At 35.5% G+C, this 21,788-nt stretch overlaps 1 protein-coding gene across 2 annotated transcripts in view; it reads right to left on the bottom strand.

Annotated features, from left to right (window-relative positions):
* Positions 1-5,547: 5,547 nt before the first annotated feature.
* Positions 5,548-21,788, bottom strand: part of si:ch211-140b10.6 (protein POLR1D-like) — a 46,418-nt gene continuing 30,177 nt past the window's right edge. For both annotated transcript variants that reach the window (XM_028799492.2, XM_028799491.2), the window contains one exon: positions 5,548-7,079. In XM_028799492.2, coding sequence (XP_028655325.1) covers positions 6,752-7,079 — 328 coding nt within the window. In that variant the 3' untranslated portion in view covers positions 5,548-6,751. The remainder of the gene's footprint in view (positions 7,080-21,788) is intronic.

Consider the following 21,788-nt stretch of genomic DNA (forward strand, 5'->3'; position numbering starts at 1 on the left):
TTATTTACATATATATTTACTTCTCCCTTTCTTTTGTTTAATGTTGCCTTATTAAAAAGCCTTAAGCAATTTTCCTTTAGCTAAGCTCTCCTTCTCGGGGGAGGGGGTTGATTTGTCTTCAAATTTGTTGGGTTATAAATTGATCCGTTTGTATGGAATAATTACAATGAAAATTAATAAAATAAAAATACAATTAATTTACACATTAAGCTTACTAAGTTGTATTTACTAGTCTTTTTTACATAATGGGGCAACATCTGCTGGAATACAGTCATTAGGAATTTCCACAATGTGCCAGGATGTTTGAAAAATATGGACTTTAATATATATATAATCATTAAGTTCCCTAAGCATTTTATGATAAATGTTATTGGGTCCCAGAGATTAATTAATTTAAATCTTTTTAAACTTAACCACACTTGTCACTCTACTATCTCCAAATAACTGAGTAGTAAGCACTGGTAGTGACATGTTACTGACTTCTTCTTGCCTTTAAGAGTTTTTTTTTCTTTTCAAAGCAGGATTTATAATCCTCTTACTCACGCAGAGATCTCAAGAGTCTGAACACTTTTTTAGGTTCAGGTATAGAAATTGACAAACATTCAGTACTCTGCTACTCAACTTGCATTTCCTTGGACACTTCAGGAAATGGAGGTGCTCCTGCCTTTTTCAATATCATCTTTCCATTAGAAGTTTGATTCAGGTGACTGGGTATCTCCTTTACGAAGGAGTGGACGGAAGCTGAGCATTTGCCCATTCATGCCCATCATGAGATAGATTTCTCTGCATATCCAGAAGTTTCCAATAAGTTAATCTGTTTTAGTGACATTCAGAGGCAGACTGGTGGTGCTGGGCCTCTTCTTGAGATTTACCACACCATAACTATATGTTGTCCCTTTAATAATGTTAATCACATAAATTAGAGTCACAGGCAAATATGGCAATATTATCATATTCAAATAATAATAATAATTCTTCATTACATTTATATAGCACTTTTCTCAGTACTCAAAGCGCTATCCACACAGGGAGGAACCAGGAAGCGAACCCACAATCTTCCAGTCTCCTTACTGCAAAGCAGCAGCACTACCGCGCCACTTGTGAGGACATACAGTCATAAGTGAATAGTGAGTATATTCTGAGGCTAAGACAGCAGAATAGAGGGTTTCCAAGGTTTAAAGTATGACTGGATGAGGTTTTGTTGTCTGTATTGACCCCTGATGTCTGCACATTTGAATAAACAACTGCTATACACAGATGACATTACAATGTGATAATAGAATTTGCACTAAAGCAAAGCTGTAACCAATATATGGCATCCTATCATAGGTATCCCAGATGCCGAGGTGTTGAGTGGGTTATGTGTAGGGCAAGAGAGATGGTGTCATCCACTGACATGTTCATTTAATAGATAATAATTCTTTAATAATAATAATTCTTTGCATTTATACAGTATAGCGCTTTTCTCACTAGTCAAAGTGCTCAGCAATTGCAAGTTAAGGGCCTTGCTCAAGGGCCCAACAGAGCAGAGTCCCTATTGGCATTTACGGGATTCAAACCGGTAACCTTCCGATTGCCTGTGCAGATCCCTAGCCTCAGAGCCACCACTCTGCCTAGATAGATAGATATTCATCCAGGGAATAGTGAATGTAGTAGCTGTGATATTTGTAATGGATGAAAGCTTTAAAAGTTCAGGGTAAATCATTGCATGGGCTAGGTGGCCACAAATGAATTATTTCTTCACTTCTCAATGACCTGACAGCAGCATCACATACCCAGGATCTTGGTTTCAAATTCCATGCTTGGCTGCGTCTGTGTAGAGTTTGCCCACTCCATGTTCATGTGGGTTTCCCTCTCGGGAACAAAAAGATGCGTGTCAAGTTAATTTGTGATTCAAAATCTGGCACTGTGTGAGTGTGGGCATCTGCAGGAGTGAGTCCTACTTTGAGCTAAGGCACTACCCAGGGCTGGATCCTGCTTGTGCCCTGAGCTGTCCTAGGTTTCTGAAAGCCTGAATTGGATGAAGATGGCTTGAAAATGTTATGTTATATTATTCCCCTAAACAAAGAAGCCACATTTTTCAATTTGTAATAAAAATCATTAATTCTCCATGCTGAGCACAAAATCCACAATGTGAAAGATGACGGAAGGGTCCAGCGCTAGTCAGGCTATATGCAAAAGTGGAGTAGATTGTTTTGATATGGGCAATACAACTTCCCCTTGTTATTTTTTTAAAATGAGTGTGACGACTTTCATATAAACTCCAGTTATAGGTTGTCACTCTCTTAATGGACTTGGTGTTTTCTTTAACTTTCATTTGTAATAAACACATGCGGCACAACTGAATTCTACACTGCTTTAATGATGGAAAAACTAGGATACAGCAAGTTATTTCCTCTGGTGAAAGGGAAACATACAAAAATTATTCTGCAGCCCATTTCATTGTCTCCGAGTCATTATTACAGCGCATTGCTGCACCCACCACATGACGAAACAGCTCTGGATCCTGGTTGGCAACACCCCAGGCAGACATGTGGTTCAGTCCCACCCTCCGGAAATGACCCTCTATCTGCCACAGCCAGGTGTTACTTGGGTGTCCTCTTGAAAGTAATTTTAGGACAATCAAAGTATATTTTCAACTTTAAAAGCCAGTGGTGACTTATTTTAGGACTTTGTATGCCAAAGCCTACTTTAGGTGGATGGGGGCTGGTTGCCTGTGGTAGTGAAGGCTAGTGAGGGTCCCAGCCTGTTTTGTGGGTCTTTTCAACTACGATCCTGGAGGGCCACAGTGGCTACAGGTTTTCAGTCTAATTATTTTCTTAGAGACCATTTTTTGTTTCTAATTAACCTCATTGAATTGATTTGCTTTTAAGACTCAGACCCTTTAAATCAGGTTTGAGCAACATCAGTGCTGGAGGGCTGCAGGTTTTTGTTTCAACCTAATTGCTTCATGAGAGGTTAATTATTGCTGATGAAGCACTTACTGCTCTAATGACAGTTTTTCAGCTTCGTATTAGTTGCCTCGCCTGTTAAGATTTTGAAAGCTTAATTGCTTATGCGAGCCTTAACCAGCTGCATTTACTGTTTTTAAATGGTTCCTTATTAAAAATAAGTTTACAAAGGAACCAGCACTTCTCCATCTTGCTTGTTACCATTTACACCAGTGCGTGTATCTTTATGTACTTTTTGGTTTTTAATAAATTAGTGAAGAACTCAAAAGTAATCATCTGTTTTAGGCTTCAAACCATTTGGATGATATCATCAGAAAGGATAAAAAAAAAGTTCTATGGTTCCAGAATGACCTGGTATTGGAGAGTTAAACTGCTAACAAAACCATGATATTAAATAAGATACTATTGGCAAGGATTTTCTAAGCAAGCAACTGGATTGGAATGAAAACCTGCAGTCACTGCATCCCCCCAGGGCCAACGCCAATTTCTCTTTACACTCTTTCACTATGTTTGTGACACCATTCCAGAACATTTGAAATTTGTTGAGCTTTAAAATTCTTTGGATATTCAGAATTCCCTGGACTTTGTTTAATTTAATAAATTTGTTATTTTAGGTGAGAGTTTTGGTTGTCCCCTCTGTTGTGAGTTTTATACGCATTTGCTCCGTTTGGCTTGTGCAGGGTCCACACTTACTTTGTGCTAGTGAGGTCTGCCTGTACTTTTCAAGTACAAGAGTGATTTGAGCTTTGTGTAGCCAGTAATCAGAGCAATTTCAGAAAGGTTCTGACAACTGTATGGAATATGCAGTGATGTAAAAACCCTGCTGGAAGAATCCTTATATCAGGAATGTTTGAATTTACTCATTTCTCTCACATGCCACTGTGAAGTCTGGTAAAATTGCAATTCATTTTATTTCCTATAGGGTGACCACTTATTTGCTATCAGTATTGCTGGTAGTGGTTGTTTCAGAGTGCCATATCTGCGCCTTGTAATTATGATATGGCTCCCTACTTACTTCTTGAAGCAATGACACATTTGGAGAAGTAGGAGTTGTAAGCCTGTTTTTTCTTTAATAAAAGGTAATATTTTTGTGTTCGCACCATTATAACTTTATCCACCATCATTAATATTCTTAAGTTATCTCTATCTCTTTTTTCCAAATCTATTAGCCCTACCTGGGACTTACAAGTTGCAAACAGTTGGCCTTGAAGCAATGAGAGTATTATACTCTTAGCAGATTGAAAGTTTGTTTCTCGATTAATGGACAAGCAGCAACTGCTGAATCTTAAGTTTTTTGTCTAGGAGAAAAAAAAATCCTTCATGGATATGGGGAGAAGAACAAAAACTCAAAGCAATTTCAAATGGATATTTGAAAACAAGCCTCTGTATTAGTATTCTGCTTTCATTAGAAAAAAACTAAAGTTATACAAGGCAGTTATTGATTTACATTTTACTAGTTACAATATTGCAGAATTTAATATGTGATACCTGCAAATGTTATCACTAATTTCTTAGGAATCTAAGCACATAACCAGACTTCTTTTCTGCATTTTAAATTATTAACTAAGGTAGAGAAATAGGCCACCAGGGGCAGAAAAGGCTTAGGATTGGATATGTACTGCATTTGATTTGTAAGTTGATTTGGATAAAAGCTTCTGTTAAATGCATTAATGTAAATATAACAAGAAACAAACCCATCAGCATCCTTACCTTAATTGAAGAAGCCCCAATGTTAACTGAAGTGCCTCTTCAAATGGCAATGAAAGTAAACAGCCTCTGTAGACCACAGTTATTTAAGAGTGTCCTGAAAGTAAGTGGGCACTGAAGTAAGAAAGCTATTCATGGGGAAACTGGCAAAAACCCAGGAAAAAGTCACACAGGCTATCACACAGTGGTAAAGGATTTCCATGTGGAATAGGTGAGATGATTACAGGTAGTCTGAAAGTTATGAAGGGTGCCTAGTCCTTTAATTTGGGAATACAGCTTTGATAAGAGGTCCTTAAGAATTTTAGAGGGCATTCCTGAACTGGACCTGATTATGGGGATTGCTTTTAATGGCTGATTAGATACTACAGACAAGTTAGTGTAAGAGCTGAAATGGAAGGGTGGTAGTGCATCTCAGGACTCGGTGGTGGGGTGAGAGTGAGAGAATGAGAAGTGACTGGGGCAGTAAAATTTTGATGTTTTAGATACTGGGGGGTTTAGTTGTTAGAAGGCAAGAAACTCCAGCTGAAAGCTATAGAAGACAGGTCCATTGTGGCAGCTAGGGTTTAATCTATTAATTTTTTTCATAATTTTATGGATTTTTTTCTTTAATAAAAAATGATTGAGTGCCATACAGGCATTCCTCTGCCACAGTACACATTACAAAATAAAATCATTGGGTTCAACAAATAATGTCCTAATCCCACTGAGACATGAGGGGAATACATACCTGAATAAATAAATAAATGAGCATAGTTGCATTGTTTTTCATTTAAGGTTCTACATTAAAGTTTTACTACAATAATACCATTACCTTGATATAAGAACACACTAAGCAATCACTTTTAAACCACACATTTGGGTGTAATAAGAACTATACAGAATTCTTAACTATTTTAATTAAAATAGTTTAATGATACTTTGACATAAACAAAAAACCCAAAATACTGTATAACAAAAAGTAATAAAATCTTCTAAAACAAAAACACAAGTATCAAGAACATTAAGCTGCATTTCAACTTTTAGGAGAAATACTACATGCTACAAATAGCACAAAATGATCACTGAAATACTAGCTTTATTGCTTTTATCAAAGGTATAAAGGAATTCTATGGGAATGTATGGTAGAACCTTCTAAACTCTTCTCTACAAAACATTCTTATGAATATTGGAATGATTTCTATTCATTTCAAGTATTTCAGGAAATATCTGTTGAGGATTATTTACTGATGCCAGATCATGGTCAAGGTGAATCTGAACTTAGCATCCTCGGTCCAGGTGAAACTGAACACTCAAAGTTAAACATTAAAGAAACATTTACAAAAATGTTTATGTAGAGTGGGGTTTTTTTTATTCCCAAGTGTCAATGAAATTGTGATTTTTTTTTTTTTAAATAAATGTACATGTATGATGACTTAAAAAGGGAACTACTTTATCATTAACCCTTATGAGGTGGTTATTAGGACAGGGACACTCTGGCCACCAGATCCTGACTTGTGCCCAAGTAGGTACAGTCTCAAAGTCTATGTTCATGCACCCTTATCCCACATGAAATTTGAACAATACAAAATTCACCATATCTCCAAGGAGGCCCAACTTGTTGATGATTATTATGCTACCTGTGTTTTTTGGGTACTTGCCAGAACTGATTCAGAACACCTAGTCAAATAATGATCCCTTTGAGAATAAAGCCAAATGAACAATGGTGTTAAAGGCAAAGCAGCAACTCTTTAAGTGTATGCTTTTCAGTTTACACTGTTAAAGGAGGGCATTAAATATAGGAGGTTTTGTATATTTGATAGGACCAGGAATAATACAAGACTTTTCCTCTATAGTGTTGTAGGTTGGTAAGGGGAGGTAAAATGTGATCTATTTTATTAGTCTACCACTTTTTTGGCTGGTTTAGGTTTGTTTAACAGTCACACCATGCACTATAAAGTAAATACAGTACCTGAGGTATATAAAAAAAAATGTAATGAAGGATAAACCCTTCCACTTAAACAGTTAACAGAATATTAGGTCTGTTCACGCAACTTCAATCTATAGAGTACACATTTAAAATACTATTCCATCACTAATTCATAAAAGGTGAGCAATTACTTCTCTCTGTAATATTTGGATTCTCGTGCTTTGGAGTGCTTATGCTTATGAGCTTTGTCTCTTCTTCTTCCGCTTGGCGAGCTGTGCCTGCTGGGACTGGTTTTCTTTGTTGAGGAGGAACAGCTATCCCAACTCCTGGCCTCAGACTTATAAGCATGGTAGCTGTGTTTCCTTACTGTGTCCTTTTTCTGACCAGTCTTTGTTGGGCCCTCTGACTTTTTGTCAGCTGATTGTTTTCTTTCAGTTGGCTTTCTTGCTGGAAATGTATTCCTTAGCGTATTGAGAAGAAATCTTTTATTAGCTCCTTGAAGTGGACACTTCATCCTAGAGCAGAAAAAAAGTGAAGCTATGTACAATATTAAAACTATAAGACAAGCAGTTATTAAAATTACATGACTACTCAAATAAAAATGACACATACTTCTTTAAAAATATGTTATGTAGGGATTCCAAATGTTGTATAAGCAAAATGTACTTTTTGATTAAGCTGCCACTCGAACTTATTGAAATATGATGCAGGAAATTTGCCATAATGTCAAGGGAATAGACCTTAAACCATAAGATGACTACTTCATTAAGATGAATTCTGTTGTACAGTGTGTTCGATGTACTCTGAGTTTATGTAATTAAATGGTTTATGGCCTAGTAGTTTTCTATTAATATATCATAGATGTAAATTTGTGCAGGCGCTCCAAGCCTGTGTTCAGTGAAGAGTACCATACAAAAATTGATTAAATTTAATCCCTACCTCCAGCTTTCTGTGTGAACTGGCGTAGGTCTCTTAATTTACCTGTTGTCCAGTTGTAAAGAATATACTTTATGCAAGCAATCACAATGTATGCTGTTCATTCAAGATTGGTATAGATAACACAGATATACAATAATACATAAAACCAGTCAAATGAAAAAGGTGTCTGCTATCAACGTATTACACAGTGGAAGGCATTCTCCACAAGTATGCACTGGAAACTCTGTTACATCACTAGTTTATTTTCTGTTTGCCAAACTGTGACAAAAATAATGCTAGATGCAGAAAAAAAGGAAGAGAAAAGGGGTGGGGGTGCATCTCCATGTCAATTTATCTCTTCTTTGCTTTATGGTACTGTACTTACAGCTTTCTTCTAATGTTTCCTTATACCTCACTTAGCCTTCTGTCTCCAAAATACAGAGACACGTGCCTTACTGGCTATTGGGCTAGCCTTGAAATCACAGAGTCACTCATTTAAGTTCTAGATCTCATTGTGTGATGCTTGAGTAACTAACATATCCTGCTGATGTTCAGATCTCAGTAACTCATACCATGTTCATAAGGGCTTTTGAAATTGCATTTTATATGAAAATGTATTACATAAAGTAAGGTCCGAATGGCTGATTAAATTAGGGCAACTGTAAATAATAGCTCCCTTTCTAAGGATGCATTAGTGCCTTATGATAGATTTATGATTGTTGCTGTGCTTAGCCACACTTTGTGGATGCATGCTGACTTAGGATAAACAGAGAAGCAATTACACATAATTGACAGAAAATTGATCTGACTCTTGTTTATTAGCATTCAAAGCATACCACACACAAGATATATCATACAGCATATGTTAGTAGAGATAAAGAGCATTTTACAACAGAGTATATTTACAGAAAACATAATATAGTAAATAAGCAGTGGATCCCGTGACCCCAAATGAGGTAAGCAAGGTAGAAAATGGAGGGATGGATAATATAGTGCTTAATAGAAATAATGTATGCTACAAACAAGTGAAAATTGTCTACAGCTAATTTTAGTAACATGCTAGAGAACCCATTTTCATGCACACAGTTTCATAGATGAACAGTGACTTTAAATGCAAAAATCGATTAAAAAAGTTTAATTTGACAAAAAGTTACTTTGAATTTTGCCTAATAATGTGGCTGGCTTCCGAATATTGCACCATTCATTTGTGAAAAGCTAGCTAGTAGTGCAATTCTTCTATAATTCGTAAAAAACAAAACAAAAAACAAAACACACACACACACACACACACACACACACACACACACACACACACACACACATACACATCTAAAATCAGTTACTCGCCAGTCTAGCTTTGCAATAAAAAGGCATCAGCTTTAAAATTACTCTGTTTTTTTGTTTATTTAATGTTTCTCGTGGAGTGAGAAGTGCAGGATATCATTTATTTCTCCTGGGTAAGCACAACTAAGATACTGGCCAGCTACAGTCTCCACTGAAAATATTTTTTCTAGACACTGTTTTAAATTATCAAGCTTGCACAATGGCTCATTCATAAAATTTGCTTAATTTTAAACGAGTCCACTTATATAATAAAGTACAAACACACTCTCACACAAACTCACTAGATGTGTGGAGACAGAGCAGATGTTTGAACAACTTTTTACTGTGTAACAATTTAACAAATCCTTAGCTCTCCTTGCATGCCACCTAGTGTAAGCTCCAAGGAAGGCCTTTAAGACTTTATTGTAGTTATAAAAAGCTGCAGTTTTTTTAAACTGTTTAATTTTACTTCTGCTTTATATTTTAATGGTTCATATTTTTAGCATTTAATTACTTTTCCTTGGTATGCTCAATTAAATATAAACCTATGGGAAATGGGCTTTAAAAAAATAGGACAAATAAAAACAAAGAACATTGTTAAATGAAGGAACATACAAATGGTTTATACAATAAAGTATGCAACAAGGCAGGGAAAGAAATATTCTGGGATACAGAAAGGCTAAATACGAAATAAAACTACAAAGTCCGACTTGAGCCTAATTAAACAAGTGATTGTGTTTCTTAGACCTTCCCTTCTGGCCTACTAAACATCTTTCAGGCTTTATCCTAATGGTTATATGTCTGGGATCAGGGCTGGTATATGTTACTTAAGGCCCAAGCCATTATTACATTTCTTAACCTCACAATAATTTTAAATAAACAGAGCTCTTAAAAATCTGAATGGAAACTAGTTTAGCTACGTATGAGCAGGGCATGGGAGTATGTTCAGTTCATCCTGAGAGGGTTCCTCCTTTGTGCCTGATGCTGCTAGGATAAGTTCCAACAACCATAATACCTGAAGTGGGCAAAGCAGGGCAGGAAGATTGATGGATATATTCTCGTCTTAGAAGGTTAGTTGCAATTAAGTTACACTTCACTAACAAAAAAAATCTATTCAATTCAGAAAGAAAGAAAAATGAAGCAACAACTGTATAAAAAACAACTGAATATTCAGTACAGTGGCAGGAGATTAGGGCTTATTGAAATGGCAGGAGAGTTCTCTGTTCTTTAAGATTATAAATTAGTATCGTACAGTCAAAAACCTGAGGCTCCTTATTGAGTAATTTTTTTTTCTAATCTAAATTTAAGGAGCATACCATATCTTTTTCCTATTACAATACAGCAGGCAGGTAAGGAGCAAAATGAAAAGATGAGCAAGTACCATACTATAGGTATCACATTAGATAGCTCATAGAGCAATGGTGTTCCATCCCAATAATAAAAACATACTGAAAAGTTGTGGCTGTGGAAGTTGACACTTAAAGATTATATGTCATAGACAGGATCTAAATAAAGGCTTTTTGACATTCTGAATTGATATAGATGTGCATGATGTAAAATTTACAACTGAATTGGCCTATGCCTCAAACAAATTGAATATGAATATAATCTACTTATAGCGAATATTCATTTACTGATGAAAAATGTAGTTCTGATTAATTGACCTCAGCGCTGTCTCAGATTATCTAAGAGTGTACTGTTGTGAAAATGCCTTCTCTATTAGTACTGCCACTTTCTATGTGAACTTGTTGACGAAGTTCTAATGAACAAATAATGGGAGAGGGTGAGATTTTGGGGAATGTTCTTCTCCTGATTCGTCAGTTACTATGTAAGGCAAAATACCTTAATTTAGTTAAAAATACATGATTTCAAAATAGAAAAACTGATAAAGCTTTGTTAAAACTATTTTTAGACAAGTATGTGTGTTTATATAGAGCAGATATATCTATTTAAAACCCATTATTTTACATTACCTGGTCACACTGACAGAGGGCCTATTAATTTATAAATAGCCAGACTAAGTAATATTGGTTGCACTTGACAGTAAGCAGTGACAATGGGTCAAAAAAATGACCCTTTCTTAGTACTTCTTAAAAGCTGTCACTCTGACTATATGGCTTAAATAAGTAAATGAACAGTCATAAATGACACATACTGCATATAAAACAAAAACTCATAGTAACATTTTATTTTTGAGCATGGAATTTGCCAAAATGTATCAGACTTATTAAAAGCAGATTAGCCAAAATATTGGGACTGGGCCCAGTTTTAAATATAAATGCTACACAAAGCGTATATGCATCATTATGAGAAAATGATTGCTTCAGCAATGTGGTAACTCTCTGCTGCCACCTATTGGTATAGATGAGTCCTCCTGGTCTTCCACCAGTGCCTCATTGACCTCTTTTTGTTTTTGGTGCCCTGAGTAGAATTATTTCCTGAGCATCAAGGTTATTAAAGTTTTGTCTTTTTATATTAGATTTTCTCTATTATTTCTGATCTTAATTGGAAATTCAGTTTAGTTTTGGTTTTCCTTCATAAAGTGGATTTAGTTTAGTTTTTGTTTCACAGACACTTATTTTTACACATTATATATTAATTTCAGTTTTAGTAATTATGGTATGGTTAAAGAACTGCAGAGTTTAGTTTTGTGTTTCAATCAGACAGAAGTGTAGAGTTAATAGGTTTGAATATATTTGTTTAATGTTACAAGTATAAAGGTTACCCCTTGATAAAAACAAACAAAACCAAAACCAGATACTGGATATGAAGAATTTTATAATATGAATACATTTATTATCATTTGTGCCGATCAAACTACATTTTTACATGCCAATTATCAATGCATATTTAACTGGAACACAGCAAACAACAAATGGCTGAAGTAGCTTCATACAGCAAAAATTCAAAGAAGTGGAATGTTATCTCAATTACACAAGTCACTTTTCTACATTTACACCATAATGTTTGCTCAGGTAACACATGTTCATGTTAAATTTGAGGTGGACAGAGTTAGCAAATTTGCTGAACCATGGTGTATTACATAGCCTTGTAGGCATGCTAGTTTCAATGAATAAATTACCATGGACTTCTTCACATTTACTTGAATTTGATTCAATTTGTTACTGAAACTGCCACCCTTGACAAACATAACACTAATATTTGATGTCTTGCATTATGTGGCCTTGGACTTGCATGTGTGCTCTTACTTTTGGAACTTTTCAGCTTTCCTTTATATTTACCCAGAAATAGGTTGTAGAGCAATTTGTAATGATTCTAAAGGTAATTTTAGGATTTATGGTGTTTTTACTTTTAATCTGTACAGCACACAGTATATTCTGCTCCAAGACAATGTGTTTACAGTTGACACTTTGGTGTATTATAAAAACTCTCATACTGGAAGTGCACAATGAAGATATTAATTTAAGAGTATCTGTATACATTTTGGTCACACCATGTAGAAATTACAACACTTTTTCTATAAGGTCCCTCCATTTTAGCATAACGTTTGGGATAATTGGCGTTGCAGGCATTTGCGATTAGTCAGGTGTGTTTTATAGCTTCATTAGTGCAGGCATAAGATACCTAGGCTAGCTTATACCTATAGACTTTCTTGGGCCTGTAGTTGCCATTGTTCAACATTGTTCAAGAGTTGTGCCAATGAAAAAGTCAAGGAAGCCATTGTGAGGCTGACAAATAAGAATAAAAATATTAAAAGACAGACATCAGTAAAACTTTAGGATTACCTAAATCAATTGTCTGAAATATTAAGAAAAAAAAAAAAGAACACACTGGTGAGCTCACTAACTGCAAAGGGACTGGTAGGTCAAGGAAGACCTCCACTGCTGAAGACAGAAGAATCCTCACTATTGTAAAGAAAAAGCCCCAAATGCCTGTCCGACATATCAGAAACATCCTTCAGGAGGCAAATGTGTATGTGTATCCAATGTGTATGTGTCAAAGACTACTATCTAGAGAAGACCTCATAAACAGAAATACAGAGGCCACACTGCACAAAGCAAAACCACTGGTTAGCCACAAAAACAAGATGGCAAGATTAAAAGAAGTACTTAAAAGAGCCTGCAGAATTCTGGAAAAAGGTCTTGTGGACAGACTAGACAAAGATTAACCGGCATCAGGGTGATGGCAACAGCAAAGTGTTGAGAAGAGAAGGTACTGCCCAAGATCCAAAGCATATCGGGTCATCAGTTAAACATAGCGTTTGGGGTGTTATGGCTTGAGCATGTATGGCTACCACAGATACTGGCACACTTATTTTCATTGACAATGTAACAACTGATGGCTGTTGCATGATGAATTCTAAAAATATCTTATCTAATCAAGTTCCAGTAAATGCCTCCAAACTCATTGCGGGATGCTTCATTGTACAACAGGATAGTGATCTCAAAGTTAAAAAAAATAAATTCTTGAATGGCCAAGACCAATTTTAATCCAATTAAGCATTCACGAATGAATAGCTGGTTACTCTCACTACAGGGGAAACTAAGAACGGTTTTATCTTCAAAAAGGATTTCTCCTACATGAAATAACAGGTGAATTGTTACTAACAAAATACATTCTCAGGATAAATAAAACAAACTTTTTTTATATATGATTTTCTGTCCGAGGGGAAAGGGTTTTGTCGATCGGAACATTTCAAAAATCGGAATTTGTGAATTATGACTTGAAATGCAAGAAGTGCAAAGCAAACCAGTTGGTCTTAATGGACATCAGACTATATGCTCAGGCTGGATTTGGCTTCATTGTGTGCTGTGCAAATATGTTATGCTCCATTACAATATTACAGGTTATACACTGTCACTAAAGAACTGACTGAAATTCAGTATGAGTTTATATGAATCTTCTGCCTTTAGCGCTGGAGTTCAGTGAACTGCAGCATCGAAAGTTGCCCTGGATTCTTGGGGTAACACGCTCATCATAATTTACCGGTTGACCGAAATCACTATCTTGGTATGCTTCATTAATACTTTAAGTAGAATCTATCAAGCTGTCACTGTCAGCTCTTGAAGAACTGTCACTAATATTACACATTAAACCGCTTTCTTCTTCATATACTATATGTGGCTGGATTCAGTTTGCCTAATCGACGAAAAGGCTGGGTTAAACCCTGCCCTCCATCTCTAGCTGCTGTTCACTGAATGGCGGCGTGCTCGTGGTGATGAGTTGTCTCTGGAATGACGGTCAAATGGGTTAAAGAAGACTCAATTGGCCAGTCTAGCGGCAGAAATATTTCTCTGAAAAACAACACGTGTTTATTTATTTATCTTGATAAATTTCGCGACCGCTCAGAGCAGGTTGTTCCATGTGTTAAGTCCAGTTGTGATGAAAAATGAAAATATTTTCTGCAAATTATTACTTTTTTCATTTACTCTTTCAGCTGCCTAATTTTAGCCATTCATTTCCCAACCTGTTCATCCAGGGCAGGGTCGCTGGAGCGACCCATCCAAGTTAGCACAGGACCAAGACAGGAATAATCAAGTTTGATTTTTTTTTTTTTATTTAAAACAATAAATAATAGTCAGTCTTTCTACTGGCTCGCAATTAACACACAGACATGGAGGGGCTTTCCAGGCACTATGCTACTAAAAGCACTTAATTCTTGCTTTAATCACCTCTTGACTCTCCAATGCCATAATGAACAAGAATGTATTTAAATCCGTAATTCCATTTTGTTTAACAGAAACATAAATCAGATTACCTAATGTACTCCTGAGTTGCCAACAACAAAATGTGGCAAAGTGTGCATGTTCCTCTGTTAAAGGACTGAATCTGTCAGGCATGCCCTATGTCTCTTCAAATCCTGGGCAACGTGCTAATATGTTATTGATTTGTCATAACCTTTTTAACAGGTGCATTGACCTATGTTCAACTTATGGTAAACATTACTGGCTTAAAGTTTGCATCTCACTGCCACTTATAATTGGAGTTTACATGGTTTTCCTCTCATATATCATAAGTATGTAGGTTAGGTGGACTGGTGACTATAAATTGACAAAGCATGGGTGCATACGGGAGGGTATCTGAGAATGTTTGCCCTGCACTGGACTGACACCCTGTCCAGGGTTGGTTCTTGCCTTGTGCTGAATGCTCCCAAGGTAAGATACAGCACCCCATAACTTTGAACTACATAAGCTGGATAGAAAATGGATGAATGAAAATGCCAGTGAGTTATTTTCAGGAATATTTAATTCATAACTTGACTGCACATTTTTGAAATACAAGAGCAAAAGTATCAGGTGGAAAACCACATAAATATAAGGAGAACTACTACACAGAAGGCACGGCCACGGATTCTTGCCATGCACCTGCCTTTAAAACCTTCTTCTGATGCAATTCTGAATTACTTCATTATCACTTTGGATGATTTCATATAACTTCATGACTGTTCCAATCCAAGATTAATAAATCGCTAAAATTGTCATACTGCAAATTTCTAAAGAATGCATTTATATATCTTACAATACTGATCCATCCAACTTAATCTAATTACAGGGCTGCAACAAGTTGAGGTCTTTCTCAGCAGCAGTGGACATAATGCAGGGACCAATCTCTTGCAATCAACCTAGCACATGTCTTTGACCTATGGGACAAAAACTGGAAGTTAACCACATGCAAGACACAGAAAAAGTATGACTGGGTCAGGATCTAAACATGAAGCTGTCAGAGAGAAGTAGTACCCAGTATTCAACTAACAATATTTTCTTCAATCTCTAATAATAAATTTCTACAGTTCTTATGTGAACTGGCTATACATAATATTACTAACTCTAGTATTTTTATTGGAACTCCATGTGTCAGTTTTTTTTTTTTTTTTTGGCACCATTAAGAAAATCAAGTACCACGTACAAGTTAAAATTAAATTATTACCAGAATTTCCAAATAATCTGAAAACAGACAGTGGTAAATTATACAATATTACTATTCTGTTATAGAGACCCATGTGGCTATATCGCTTTGTTGGTTTTTCCAATGTAACGTTGCTTGTTGTAGAAAAAACATGAAAAAATGATATAAAAAAAGTATTGAATAATTGGCAGAATAAATTAGGCAAAACATAATAGCAGAAGAAAAAGAGTATTTAAAATGGTACAGTACAGAAAAAAAAATCTTTGTATTCCAACAGAAAAAAAAACATTAGAAAGGCATAAAAGGTACAGAGAGACAGTGATTAGTGTGGCTGCCTTTGGGTCTTTCCTGGGCATTCTAGGCTCCTGACTATAAACTGAGCATGTATGCCCATGACTGACTAAAATCTCAATTAGATTTGGAACCTGCCTTGTACTAGATGCTGCCTGTTCCCTGTGATTCCAGAACAAGCTAATAAAACTGACACTATACAAAAGCACAGCATGACATATTGTTTTGATTTTGTTAAAGGTTTTACAAAATTGTATTCATATCCATAGAATTTGGAGTTTTATTATAAGTTTGCACTCATATAGTTTCTTAAAACTTGCACCAAATGCACATTATTGCCAACAAGATTCCTGCAAGTCGTTTTTATTGTGGGAGCCAATTCCTTATGTACCTTTCTTTCTAGTTTATTAATCATTTTAACTACTGCTTCTGTAGAGGTTAACATGACTGAAAGAATATTGTGTGAATTTGAGGAGTTAAACAATTTTTTTTCAGAATTCAATATGGCTACAAAGTTTATTCCCATAGATATGGTACAGTGAACCAATGAAAATGACAAGAAATATATGTTAATACTGGACAGATAATTGGGAAACAGGAAAACATGTCTCACAGAAAAGGGTTCTTATCTTTTAAGGAGGGATTAAAAAGTTTTCTACAAGTGAATGTCAGATTAAAGTAATTTCTACTTAATGTAGATAATATTACTCTCCCATACAAAAAAACTCCTAAAAAGGTGCTATAATATGAATGTCAAGTAGTAGAAAACTTACTGTAAATTACTATCTCTATTTCTATAAAGCACAACCTCTCATGGTTTGTTCTTTATGTGCCACAGCTTTATTTTTGAAGAGGAAGACATCATTTGGTACATAGGTAATTCTCACCATAGTTCAGTTCATAACATTTTTGTCTTGACCCCTAGAGGAAGGGGGTGGGGGTACCTTGAGTTGAAGTGAATAATATGAAATACTAAAAAGTGATGTATTAATAGTGAAACATTGCAATAAAGGTTGTGAAGTAGGTACGACAGATGGCATTTTTGGCTTTCCAGGTTTAATTAATGCCCATTTATCAAATAAAAAGTGAAATGTAAAGCATTTGCCAATTTTTTTTAATGGGGCAAAGCTGTCTTGTTACTAGTAGAGTTTACTTATATTATTTTCTGGTTTATAGATTAAGTATTTCACAAAGTCACTTTTATTTTTGTGGATGCTATTTTAGTTATCACATTGAAGTTGTCATTGGGTGGATTCATTGCTTAGACACTATAGTTGGTCACTTGGGGCATGGCCTTGGAAGCTGTATGAAGATGTGTCATTTATGCAATAGTAAAGCCAGCATCACCCTGATTGCAACATCTGAGACTGTGGATATTGTGACTATGTTTAACTTTTGGACTATTCTTAAATAGAAGTTTCATTATTTTCATAGAACAATTGGCCTTCTGCTGCCTCTCCCCAGATGCTCTATACACAAATTTACACAAGTTTAGAGTTACCAGTTGATCCAATATATAAATGCAAGGAATGATACCATCATAAATGAGAAATTTTATCTTGTATGCAAACTATGCCAACTCCTCACTATAGAATGATACAAAATACATCAAAACAAAAAAGTCACTTTTGGTACAATCCTTACAACATGGAAATGTGGCAGGTAAATAGTTGGTACTATAAAAACATTCAGTAGACAAAAAGTATGGTAATGGAAAAGATGGTTCAATGTTTTACTCCAGTCCTCAAGAGGCTGATTTTCTAGTATTAATATGAAAATGTTAAGATTCAACTTGAACTGGAGCATCAACACAGAACCTCAAAACTGTCACAATTTTTTTTAAAATTGGCTCACTTGAAAAGTGTCAAAGAATAAACATTAGATTCAGCATGACCAGGCTACCAGCATAAATCAGAAGTGCTCTTGAGCCTAACAAGTCAGCTTGACTTTTCTTTAGCTTAAATAGGACTGTAGCTGGATAACCCTTTTGGCTGCCAAGGTTCAGAGGAGTGTTTGTCCCAGTATATGAAGTCCAATGTTAAGGTTATTTTTTGATAACCAGTTCATATTATCGCTGGCAGTGCAATATATAATATACAAAGCACTGGACTTTAAACTCCCAGAATAGTCAATTTAGTTTATGTGATCCTAAGCAGCCGTATAACTGACCTGTGATTAAATTGCAAAAAAAGTAAACAGTTGTATAGTGTCTCTACTTGAAAAGTACCTTGGAATGGCATTTGCTGTAAAATGTGCTTTATAGAATAAAGGTTGTTTGGTGGACATAAGTAATACTTACATTGTTGATTTACATTTGCACATTTTGGAATACACAGAATACAATTTACACATACTGGTGCAATAGATATTGGTATATACCACAAAACAGTGATTAAATTAATTGGAATGGTCAAGTGACCTTCACTTGCATCACTGTCATTTTTTAGCTTTTGGTTTTAGGCTGACACTTGGCAACAACAAATGCTGAATATTGATTTCTGGTCTCCCAGGGTGTGGTGTGATATTGATTGTAATTTGAGAAACTGCAAGTGTATAGAAGGAAGTTAAATGTGTAGGAAAGCACTGTGATCCTCCAACTCATACACTAATTATTGTCTGATAGTTTAGACCAGTTGCAACTACTGCCTCCACTTTTTAAAAAGAAAATGGACAGGTCTCTTGAAAAAGTAAAAAACAGCATTTTAGGATAAACATTACTCAATATACTAGGAACAGGTTGAGATATGGAGCATTAACTGTATGTTGATAGTGTTTTGATGATTTTTTGTTTGTGCCTGTGTGGCATTTTCTGTTAAAACTTGTTTTTTATTGGAATTAAGGGGCAGTGAAATGCATTGTACATATGTGTTTCAGTTAAGAAGGACCTTTTTTTATGTGGAGAAGGAAATTCTTTGCGTTTGTGCAAAATGGATGTGGATAGCCTTGTAATCAAATAAGGTAAGAATGCAGGTGCAATGGTGTGGAACACAGAAAGTACTTAGCTATAGCGTGAGAATCTTTAAATTAGACAATTTCTAAATTGATGCACTCACAGGCGTTAATGGTAGACAGATAGTGCTTTCGATTTTTTAAAGTGATTTTGGATATTGAACTTGCTGACAACACTAAAGTAGGTGAATTCACAAATATCAAAAATCCCCGCAAAAGTGCATGGACAAAATTAAAACCCGAGTATATTTGACAAATTAAAATGAATGTGAGCCAATTCAAATACAAATAACTGCTTAATCCAGTTCATGGTTATGGGTGCTGTAACTTATTCTGGTAGACTTGAGAATAGGGCTGCATTCCATCACGGACCCTATTTGTGTCAATTTGATCCAGTTTAGAGTTACTGGTTGATCCAACATATAAATTCAAGTCTTTAGGGTGTGGAAGAAAAAGCAACGTACCTGGAGAAAAATGCCACAGAGATAAGGGAAAAATGTGCTAATTCCACACAGAAAAAGACTAGGCAAATATGCAAATCTAGAATTCTGGAGGTGAGAAGCAAAATGTGAATAGAAATCATTTTGTACAAAACAGAATAAAAAATGTGAAATGGGTCTTGAGCAGTGTAAAGCTGAGAAGCACCATAACTTACCTTGGGTCAAAGTAGTAGGGAGCATGGTACTGCTTAACTTACTATCCTATTCCTGGGTCATAAATACAGCTTGCTAAGGCTTTTGTGGGGAAACGGTAAGAAATGAAACTGTTCTGGCTTGGATGGCTATAGAAAGGATTTACTGCTCCATCTTCTCTTTATATTACTTGCTCTGTGCACCTACTACTATTAACCAACATCAATTTAGCAGGTATTTGGTGGTTTAACAACCATTAAAAATATAGTAGCAAAAATATAGAATACACTTCAAATCTGAGAAGCTACTGCAAATGAAATATTTTCCATTCATCCTTAACTTATGAAATTTTCAATACATGAGAATGACACCCTATGAAGACCTACATCTCAAATGGCACATTTCTTCTCAGTCAGAATTTTTGTTAAAAGATATCTTCTAGGCATTCCTAATCCTTCTGTAATATTGGGAACAGAAACTACACTATCTTGCAGTAATGAAGATGTATGCAATTTTTCCACATTATAAAATCAGGATCTTTCTTAAATTTCTTCCATATTTGACATGCGAAAGTGTAGGGAAAATGACCATCCTGATGGTACTGCAGAAAAACTATGGTAATCAGCAATTGATAAGATATGCTCCTCATTAAACTGTGCAAATCATGGAAAAATTTGTAAGTAAAAATCATTTACTGCACACCTGTCTTGGGTTCAGATTAGGGGTGGGCGGTATGTCCAAAATTCTATATCACGGTATTTTTCTAAATTATCCCGGTTTCACGGTATTCGACGGTATTTTTTTCCCCATGCATGAGTGGATGTTAACCACATTTTCCACTGCAATTACTGGCTAAGAATAACCTATTCCACTGTCAAAAGTATTGTACATTGTACAAAAAAACATTTTAATGTGCACACAAGTATTAATACAGGTTTGCATTGCCCCATAAAGTGACAGTTTTCAAGGGGGTGGCACTAATGGAGAAGGTATCACATTGCATGACAGATGCAGTCAAAATATAGAGCCTTTTTATTGAACAAATTTTGCAAAAACAAATTATAATTTTGACAACATATTTTCAACCATACAAAGAGGCATTTAGACTTAGTAAAATATCCAGAAGTGCTTGTCAAAAGTTGTATTGCACCGAATGTGTCTTAGAAAAGGAATAAATAGTAAATATTTTTTGTAAACCAACTACACTTTCTGTTAATGTTAACAATCTCTGTCCACTGACACGTTAAAGTGATTTTTTAAACAACTTTATCATCATTAAACTGCATAATATTTAAACTAATAAATAATAGCAATAAAATAAATAATAGTATTATTACTGATAGTTGCACTATTACTTCAAGACTTCAAGCCCAGGTGCATTACACAGTATTCACCAAATTAAAATAAACTAAAACAAGTGCAACTTGGTGATGACATCTTTACCAACTGAACCATCATTTAGGCAAACTGCATTAATATGGACCTTGCTTCAAGCTAAGCTATATATGCATAAATAATAAACCTGCAACTTGCATTTATAATGCTATTTGTGGTATAGCCCTACGGAATCGTATTAGGGCCACGGTGAAGAAAAAAACCAATACGGACACAGGGAAGAAAAAAACAAACTATTATGTCGAGATTAAAGTCGACATTTCCACTTTATTCTCGCCGTTTATGTTGAGATTAAAGTCGACATTTCCACTTTATTCTCATAGTTTACTTCATAATTAAAGTAGAATGTCGTAAACTAAACTTCTTCCTAAAATCAATGTTTAATTTACTAGATTTTGTCAAACCCCGTCATAAATTAATGCAGCACATTAAATGCTTTGTGTTGTGTTCCCCGACCCAGTTGTTAATCACTACGCTTCTTAAACTGACTTCCTCCGTACTAAGAGGAGACAGCGATCACCATACAGAATCCATTCACTTCATGATATTCCTGCTTTCTGAAAATTTAGAATGTTAAGATAAATACTTGATATCATTTTCATGATGAAATGCATTAAAGCAGGTATTACACATGCACAGTAGTGAGGCAGTAGTGCTGCTCCCTCGCAGTAAGGGGTCCCCAGGTGTATGTTCAGTGTAGAGAACTTTATGGCAGGTGTGACGAGGCTCCAAAAAACTGGATGTATGAATGGATATCGCACAGGTTTAACTTAAATATTGTGTAAATGTTGGGTTTGTGATCTGGTGGTCGGAGACACGAACAATCACGATCTTTATTGCATGCATGCT

This window comes from Erpetoichthys calabaricus, chromosome 4 (assembly GCF_900747795.2).
Source record: "Erpetoichthys calabaricus chromosome 4, fErpCal1.3, whole genome shotgun sequence".
NCBI lineage: Eukaryota > Metazoa > Chordata > Cladistia > Polypteriformes > Polypteridae > Erpetoichthys > Erpetoichthys calabaricus.